This window comes from Belonocnema kinseyi, chromosome 2 (genome assembly GCF_010883055.1).
Source record: "Belonocnema kinseyi isolate 2016_QV_RU_SX_M_011 chromosome 2, B_treatae_v1, whole genome shotgun sequence".
In the NCBI taxonomy this organism is placed as follows: Eukaryota; Metazoa; Arthropoda; class Insecta; order Hymenoptera; family Cynipidae; genus Belonocnema; species Belonocnema kinseyi.
In genome coordinates, this window is record NC_046658.1 from 114,703,707 (window position 1) to 114,713,705 (window position 9,999).

The following is a 9,999-nucleotide window of genomic DNA, read 5'->3' on the forward strand; positions in this document are numbered from 1 at the left end:
TTTAGGAATCCAAATTTTAAGGACATTTTTTTTAATTCGCAGGATTTTCTAAAATTTGTAGGACAAATTCAATCAATTTTTCAAGTTATTGAGAAGTTTTGAAAAAAATAAAGCTAAATTTGACCAAATTTAAAACTACTTCTAGATTTGTCAAGATTTTGAAATAAAATTTTAAAGTTTTTCAAAGAAACAATTTAAATCCTAATTTAAGAACTTTTAAGTTGAAAAAAATGTAAATTTTAAAAAACTGATTGGCCTAAAATAACGTAATCTAAATCTTTGAACTCTATAATTTATGAATGTTAAAAATTCGGAATTTTGCAGTTTAAATTCATTAAACTCAAAATTATTCAGTTGAAAAGTATTAGTACCTTCCAGTTTATACGTATAAATTATTGAACGATTAAATAGAAAATTGTTGACTTTAAAAACTTTTAAACTTCAATTTTAAAAGTTAAAAAATGGACTTCTGTAGAGAGAAGATTTTTGGTGGGATTATTTATGACTCATATTTAATAGAAAGTAAACATCTAATTATTTTCTTCAATACTTTGCGGAATATTTTACAAAGCAAGCACCATTAAAATTATATATAATTACTTACAGTTTCGTATCATTTTTTAAAATTAAGTCAAGTATAAATTCTTTCAGGGTCGCAACTTTCATAAGCAGATTTGCAAACCTCGCATTGATTGTTACCAAAAAGTAATACTTTTCTACATACAATATGTTTACAAGGCAGTTTATAAAAAATGCTTTTTGTACAGCAATCACAGTTGGTTTGTTTATCCGGCAAAGATTTTACTTCTGTGGGAAGGTTTGAACTACTCTCTCCAGAATTATTTTCTGTGAATATCGAGTCTGTTTTTTTCACTACACACGATTTAGTTACAGCAATATTACGACTTCTTTTTACAGATGCCACAGGCAAACTGTGACCATGCAGCTTCTTTCTTTTGTTAGAATTAACTTCAGACATGGGTCGATATTTTGTCATGGTCTGAATATTCACGGGTAATTTTTCTAATTGAGTATTTTGCACGCTAATTATTTTTAGGGAAGACACTGGTCGGGATTTAGTTCCTAAAACTCGTGGCAGTTTTTTCACCTCTTCGGATTCACTGTTTTCAAGGAGAAATTGGTCGATTTGTACTTTTAAAGCCGTTGCAACAAGTGGTCTTCGGACTTGACTAAACGGAATTCCTGTGAATGGATCTGAGGATGGTCGACCCCAAATTGCTTCGCTCTCTTCGTGTTTTTCTAGAGTGGTTTGGTCTATTACTTTGCCACTTGGCAGAACTATTGGCTGGATCATAATTTCACAGGTTATTGGATCCAGAAAATTTTCCGGCACATCTAGAGCCTGAGAAACTTTCCTGAAAAGAAGGCGTAAAAGATTATTATTAATTTCGCAGATAAAATTATTTATTTCTTAAGGCTTGTAATTCCAGGTTTTAATTTCAATTTAGAGTTACAGACTTCCAATTGTTTTCTTTTTCAGGTTTCAAATTAAACTTCAGATTAATTTTCGACTTGAAATGTATTTGATTTATATTTGAAATTGTTTTTTCTCAGCTTTTTCGCTAATTTTTCATTATCATTAAGAAGGTGGCGACTTAGCCGGAAAATGGCCGGGAATTCAATTAGAAAAACAGGGTGGCCGTTTTAATCGACGAAATAAATTCCTGATTCGCAAGCATTTTTCACGGTCAATGAAATTTAAAAAATGAAGCACTAAAGCTAAACAATTTTCCACTTGAGGTAATGAAAACTTAGCTGCAAATGAAAGAACTCAAAGTGGTACTATTAAATTTTGAACTTTTAAAATTCAAATTTAAAAGTTTTTAATTAAAAAATTTTGTTTTCAAATGCTCAATAATTTACGCTAATAAAATTGAAGGTACTAACATTTTTCAATACAAAAAAAAAATATAAATCTGCGTTATCATTTTTAATTATCTAAATTAAAAAATCAATCAATGCACTTTAAACTTTTCAAAATTATATAATTTTAAGGAATTTTAAACTAGAAACATCAAATACTGAAAAATTGAAAAAAATTGAACTGAACACTTCTTCAATTCAAAAAAAAATTATTTTTTTTTAAAAATAGTTCAAACATCCTTGGACAGCTTCAGAATTTTATTTCAAAATCTTGAGAAATCTAGAAGTTGTTTTTAATTTGTTTTAAATTTAAAATTATTTTGGAAATTTTTTCAGAACTTTTAAATATTTGTCAAAATGAATTGAATTTTTTCTACAATTTTCAGAAAACCCTGGAAAATTTAGAAAATTTCTTTACAATTTGTATGTATAAATAACAATTAAACATTTATTATTTGTAGGCGAAACTTCAGTAATTTTAACAGGTATGTAGAAGTTTTGAAACGATTCAAGCTAAATATTAAACTTAAAATGATTGCCTCATATAAAACAAAATGTCGATTTTCGCAGATTTTAAACAAAAAATTATATTCTTTCCAAGAATTGTGAAAGGCTACAAAAGAATAAAAACATTTTCTTAAGATTACCAGGAAAGTTAAAAATAACTTTTCATTTTGAAAAATGATTTTAAGAGAAAATTTAAAAAGTTTTTCAAAGATTTAAACAAAATTTTCAAAAAAAGATTCTAGAAGATTTTAAGAAAACTTTCTAAAATTTCCATGACAAATTTTTATCTTTTTAAAACTCCTAAATATCTCTTAAAATTACTCAATTTTTTTCTACAAATTTTATTTGTAAATTATACATCAAAATTTAAAATTTTCACTCACACATTAAGCATTTTTCAAATACAACAATTAAAATTGTAACGTTCAAAGTTTAAGGCTTCTTTGAAATTTTAACGATTCCAGGTTTTCTATGTCAAACAATTCAGTTAAAGATTCTTTAATTTTAAATATTTGGTTTAAATTTACTTGTCTTAAATAAAAATTCGAATATTGCTAAATATTCAATAATTAATTTATTTTTTAATTAAAAATTTCAAATTGAATGGGTTAAAAATGGAATATTTTAGACTGACACAATGTTTTAAATGTAACACAATCCTTTAATTAAGAATATATTATTATACATTTATTTTTAAGTTGAAAATAGTTTATAAACTTTCAGTCACACCTTCACATTTGTTTAATGACTAAGACTTTCAAATTGCAACCGTTTAAGTTTTAACGTTAAAATTTGAAAATGATTAAATTTCTAACTGGTTTAAAATCGTGTTGTTAAATCGTTTTCGTTCACTTTTTGTTACTTAAAGTATAGATAAATTTAAAAAAATCGATTTATTTATTAAATAATCATGTTTTTTATCCAAAATTTTCAACATCAAAAGATTTTATTTTTGATTTGTTCAAGTCTTTAAGAAATGTAAGCTTAGAAATAAAAATTTTTAATGGAAAATGTTTAAAGTAAAAAATTTTGAATTACGCATTGTAAGCTAAATAATAGCATAATTGAAAGACATAACAATTCAACTAATTATTTATAAACTGCTGAAATAGAATATGGACAGATTTTTCTTCTACAAATTTGTAAAATTCCCGGTTAACAAAAAAATCACTGTCATTTCCCGGTCCCAAAAAATTCCCGGTCCAGCGGCCACCCTGAAAAACCGAGAATTTTCTTTTGATCGTAGCAAAATTCAAGCATATAATTTAACTTCGAAAACGGAATTTTTGGCATGAAACGTGAAATTTGTTAAGAATTAAAACTGGGAATTAGAAGAAAAGAGTTTAAAAAATACCTGTTCCAAGTCAAAGTTCGTCACAATTTAAAATCTATATCTTCCAAAGTTTAGAAAAAGAAACTACTTTAAGTAGTTTTTAGAGTTAGGAAATTACCTTTTTTTCTTAAAAATTCATCTACTTGTGTTTTAAAGCTAAACACTTAAACACATTAATGTTCTTGATGAAAGAATCATTTTTTAAATTGGAAATTCAACTCTTAAAATGTAACTACTTTGTTCAAAATAAATTTTTCAATTAAGAATTTAATTATTCCAGTAGAAAATTTAACTATTTTTCTGAAAATCCGATTTTTTTTATTGATAATTAGATTTTTAACGGAAAATTTAACTATACTAGTTTTGGTTGATTTTTTTTTGATTCAAGAATTCAAATATTTGGTTAAACATCAACATTTTGTATTAAAAAATTTAACCATTTATTTGAAAATTAATGTAATTTGTGGAAAACTCGTATTTTTTATGCAAAATTAATCTCATTGTTTAAAAATTTATTTTTTTGGTAGATACTTCATTTATTTCGATGAAAATTCACGTATTTTGTTCTAAAAAATGACTTTCTTGGTGAAAAATCGTGTTTTTTTTATCGAAAATTCATCTTTTAGATTAGAAATAAATTTACTTGGTTGAAAAAAAAATTATAAATAAATAAAATGAAAAATTCATTTTAATTCAAAATAAATTTCTTTACCGAAAATTTGTACTATTAAAATTGAATAAATTTTTTTCTAAAATTTTGGAATATATAACTAGAATAATAGTTGCATTTTTGGTGTAAAAACAAAATAATTTTTAACCAAAAAAGGAATCAATTTTCAACAAAATAGTTAAAATTTCGGCTCGAAAAAATCCTTTCAGTCGAAGAAAAAGAAGTTTTCACTCAAATATAACCAATAAAATTAATTTTGAACAAAAGTCTTTCAATTTCAACCAAGTAATTTTATTTCCAACCTAAAATATGAATTTTCAACTAAAATGATAAATATTTAACTGTAAAACTAGAATTTTTATTTGAAAATAAAACTTTAAACAAAATGATTAACTTTCAAAGAAAAAGATCATTTATACAAAAAAATCGATTTTAAACAAAATATGTGGAGTTTAACCAAAATAGTTGAATTTTCAATTGAAATAGATAAATTTGTATCTAAATTGTTGGCTTTTGAACGAGAAATAATCAATTTTCAACGAAAAACGGATATTAAAATTTTCAGTAGAAGGAATTAATTTTCAACCAAACTAATGAATCTGCAACTGGAATATTTGAATCCTATAACAAAAAAGAGGAATTTTCAACGATGGGGATTAATTTTATACTGAAAATAGATGAATTTTTCCCAATGCGGATACATTTTCAAACAACCAGTTTAATGTCTAAATAAATAAAAAAATTCAATAATAAATTATGAGTCAATTAGAGTAAACTTAAATAATCTGATAAATCTGTGACTGTAGAAACAGTAGAAATCACTTTTTTAAATTCACCAAAATTATTAAAATACTGAAAACTTGAATTTTACAGATGTCAAAAATATATTTCCGTTTTTTAAATTCATTTCCCAGTCATTGCCCGGCCGACAAAGTTTCCGGTTTTCCAATCAAGTCGCCCCCCTGATAACTTTAGTTGAAAATTCATCCTTTTAGTGTAAAATGTAACTGTTTTACTAAACATCTAACTACTTCGAGCTACTTTGTAAATTCATAAGAATCATGAAGATGAATAATATTAATAAATTACTAAAATAATAATAGTATTAATCTATTCAATACTAATTTAACTAATTCCCTGGGCAACCCTGGGCACCCCATCCAATAATCGACCAGGGAGGGGAAAAGTATCGATTTGCCCCTCTGAAATCGAAAAATTAAATTCTTTGGATCGTTTGAATTTTTTCAAAAATCTACATGAAATATTTGGGAAATAATTGAAGTATTTTTGAAATCTTTGGCAATATTTGAAATCTGTGTAATCCTTACGAAACCATTGAAATCTTTCTGATACTTTTAAAAATATTTGAAATATTTTTTAAATCTTTGTGAAGTCTTTCAAATATGTTTGAAATTCTTTTCAAAATATTAAAAATATTTTTGAAATACTTGGTACTATTTTTGAAGTTATTAAAACCACTGAAGTCATTATAAAATCTATCCGAAATCTTTTAAATCTTGATGAAATATTTGTGCAATCTTTGATATCTATCTGAAATCTTTACGAACTATTTGAAATATTTTGGAAATCATTCAAATTCTTTTGAAATCTTTGCGAAATATTACAAATATTTTTGAAATATCTGACATATCAAAATCTTCGCGAAATATTTGAAAACTAAAAAAAATATTTATCAAATTATTGAACTCTTTATGAAATCTTTGGTAAATCATTAGTCTTTGTTAAATCTTTTAAATCTATCCAAAAGCTTTGTCCACTATTTAAAATCTTTGTGCACTCCTTGAAATCTGTGTGAAATAAATGAAGTATTTGTGAAATTTTTTTCATCTATTCGACATCTTTGCGAAATCATTCAAAATTACTAAAATCTTTGTGGAATTTTTCAAATCTACCTGAAATGTTTCCGAAATTTGAAAAATATTATTGAAATATCACTATTGAAATCTTTGTGAAATCTTATAAATGTCTTCGAAATCTGTGCTAAATATTTGATGAAATTTTTGGGAAAGTATTGAAATCTTTTAAAACTATCGGAAATCTTTGTGAAATAATTTGAAATCTTTTGAATCTATTTGAATTCTTTGTGAAATCTTTAGAGAATCATTTAAATATTTTTGTAATCTTTTAAATCTATCGGCAATCTTTGCGAAACCTTAATAATTTTTGCTAAACATTTTGGGAAATTATTCAAATCTTTGAAATTTACCTGAAATCTTTCTAAAAATTTTTTAATCTTTCTGAAATAATTGAAATCTTCTAAATCTATCTAAAATCTGTGCTAAATGTTTGAAATCTTTGCGAAATATTTGAAATCTCTGGGAAATTAATGAAACCTTTGTTCAATATTTGAAATATATATGAAATCTTTGTGAATTCTTTTAAATATTTGTGAAATAATAGATGATTTTGTGAAATTTTCTTGAATTCTATAAAAATCTTTACGAAATATTTGAAATCTTTGGGAAATCATTGAAATCTTTGTGAATTCTATAAAAATATTTTGTGAAATACTTAAAATATTTGGGAACTAATTTAAATCTTTTTGAAATATTTGTGGATTCTCTAAAAATCTTTGCGAAATATTTTTGATCTTTGTGAAATCATTGAAATCCTTGTTCAATATTTGAATATTTATATGAAATTTTTGCGAAATATTTGAAATCTTTGTAAATTATTTGATATATTTGTGAAATAATAGAAGTTTTTGTGAAATCTTAGTGAATTCTATAAAAATCTTTGCGAAATATTTGAAATCTCTGGGAAATTAATGAAACCTTTGTGTAATATTTGAAAATCATCGAAAATCTTTGCGAAACCTTCAAATTTTTTGCGAAGTCTTTGCGAAATTATTAAAATCTTTGCGGAATTTTTTATATCTACCTGAAATCTTTCCGAAATTTTTGTGAAATCTTATAAATCTAACCGTAATCTGTGCTAAATATTTGATGCAATCTTTGGGAAATATCGGAAATCTTTGTGAAATAATTGAAGTCTTTTGAATCCATCCGAATTCTTTGTGAAATCTTTGGAGAATCATTGAAATATTTTTGTAATCTTTTAAATCTATTGGAAATTTTTGCCAAACCTTCAAAATTTTTGCGAAATCGTTGGGAAATTATTAAAATCTTTGTGGAATCTTTGAAATTTACCTGAAATCTTTCCAACAATTTAAAAATCTTATAAATCTAACCGAAATCTGTGCTAAATGTTTGAAATTTTTGCGAAATATTTGAAATTTCTGGGAAATTATTAAAACCTTTGAGCTACATTTAAAAACCATCGGAAATCTTTGCGAAACCTTTAAAATTTTTGCGAAATCTTTGGGAAATTATTAAAATCTTTCACATTTACCTGAAATCTTTTCAAATTTTGGAAAATCTTTCTGAAATAATTGAAATCTTTTGAATCTATCCGAATTCTTTGCAGAATCATTGAAATATTTTTGTAATCTTTTAAATCTAACGGAAATTTTTGCGAAACCTTCAAAATTTTTGCGAAATCTTTGGGAAATGATTAAAATCTTTGAAATTTACCTGACATTTTTTCAAAATTTGAAAAATCTTTCTGAAATAAATGAAATCTTTTTGAAATCTTATAAATATCTATCCGAAATCAGTGCTAAATGTTTGAAATCTTTGCGAAATATTTGAAATCTCTGGGAAATGATTAAAATCTTTGAAAACTATCGGAAATCTTTGTGATATAATTAAAATCTTTTGAATCTATCCGAATTCTTTGGAGAATCATTGAAATATTTTTGTAATCTTTCAAATCTATCGGAAATTTTTGCGAAATCTTTTATGGAATCTTTGAAATTTACCGGAAATCTTTCCAACAATTTAAAAATCTTTTTGAAATCTTATAAATCTAACCGAAATCTGTGCTAAATGTTTGAAATTTTCGCGAAATATTTGAAATTTCTGGGAAATTATTGAAACCTTTTTGCAACATTTGAAAACCATCGGAAATCTTTGCGAAAGCTTAATAAATTTTGCGACATCTTTGGCAAATTATAAAAATCTTTGTGGACTCTTTGAAAGATATCTGAAATCTTTCTGTAATTTTAAAGATTTTAAAATTTTTTGGCAGATTTCAGGTAAATTTCAAGCCTGAAATCTTTCCAAAAATTTTTTAATCTTTCTGAAATAATGGAAATCTTATAAATCTATCCGAAATATGCTAAATGTTTTAAATCTTTGCGAAATATTTGAAATCTCTGGGAAATTATTGAAACCTTTGAGCAATATTTGATTACCATCGGAAATCTTTGCGAAACCTTCAAATTTTTTCCGAAATTATTAAAATCTTTACGGAATCTTTGAAATCTACTTAAAATCTTTCCGAAATTTTTGTGAAATCTTATAAATCTATCCGAAATCTGTGTTAAATATTTGATGAATTCTTTTCGAAATATTTGAAATCTTTTGGAACTTATTGAAATATCTGTGCAATCTTTGGGAACTATCGGAAATCTTTGGAAAATTATTGAAATATTTTTGTAATCTTGTAAATATATCGGAAATCTTTGCGAAACCTTAACAAATTTCCGGAGTCTTTGAGAGACTATTAAAATCTTTGTGGAATCGTGAAAATCTTTCCAACATTTTTTTTGAAATCCTTGTGAAATCCTTGCAATCTTTGCGAAATCTTTCGAAAATCATGTAAATATTTGTGAATTCTTTGGCAATATGCATTTTATATTTGTATTTATAATTTATTATTTAGTGCTCATTGTTTATTTATTATTGAAGATTTATATAAACTTACATCCCAGTGTTAGTATCACTTTTTGAAGGAAGTTCATTCTTATCAACGAAAACAGACTCGTAAACACTGCGTGCACTACGTTGCGACCACAAACTGCATATGCTTGCGACCACATCTTTTCCACACTGTGGTGATACATTTCCCCAAATCTCAACCTTTCCCAACGAAGGAACGGAATTCTCCGTCTTCACCACACTAATTCTCAATTTACTTGCATAATTGATCAACCGTGACTCTGAAGACTTCATACGACACTGAAGAAAATTCGATGGACTAGAAATTTGTGTGGGATCAATGTCACTCCGATGGAATATGATCCCAGAATCTAAGGATTTCAAATATCCATTGGAGATATTTGTGTATAATGTGTTCGCCTCGTCAGATGATTTGGCGAGGATTTGGAAACCTGATGATTTCTGAGCACCAACGCTTGGCCAAATAATTATGTGACTTATACGAATATTGCAGACAAAGTGAAAATCCACATGCACAGGTGGCTTAATGCAGGAATAAACCATAAAACCAGTTTCCGATTTGTTTACTAAATTTTCGACTTCATAACCTTCCGTGCTGACAGTGTTGCACTTTACTTCAGTTCTCAGAGAAGGATCACAGAAATTCAAAAGCATTTTGTACTTGACGATGGAATTACCAATTTTTTAGCCATTTATTCATGAATTCATTTTTATATGAGTGTAGTTTAAAGGAGTAGAAGGATTGATGAAAAGAAATCGGACTGTCAAATCTGTCAAACTGTTTCCGTTTTCCGTGTGTCATTTCTTTTTAGGTTATGTTTTGATTTCGTCGCAACAGCTGA

General features: G+C 26.0%; 1 protein-coding gene across 1 annotated transcript; it reads right to left on the reverse strand.

Annotated features, from left to right (window-relative positions):
• Positions 1-511: 511 nt before the first annotated feature.
• LOC117167245 (RING finger protein 37) lies at positions 512-9,953 on the reverse strand. The gene is made up of 2 exons (XM_033352043.1): positions 9,183-9,953; positions 512-1,376 (listed from the first exon to the last, which is right to left on the reverse strand). The coding sequence occupies exons 1-2, from the start codon at positions 9,809-9,811 to the stop codon at positions 632-634; spliced, it is 1,374 nt and encodes a 457-aa protein (XP_033207934.1). The 5' UTR covers positions 9,812-9,953; the 3' UTR covers positions 512-631.
• Between the last annotated feature and the right edge of the window lie 46 nt (positions 9,954-9,999).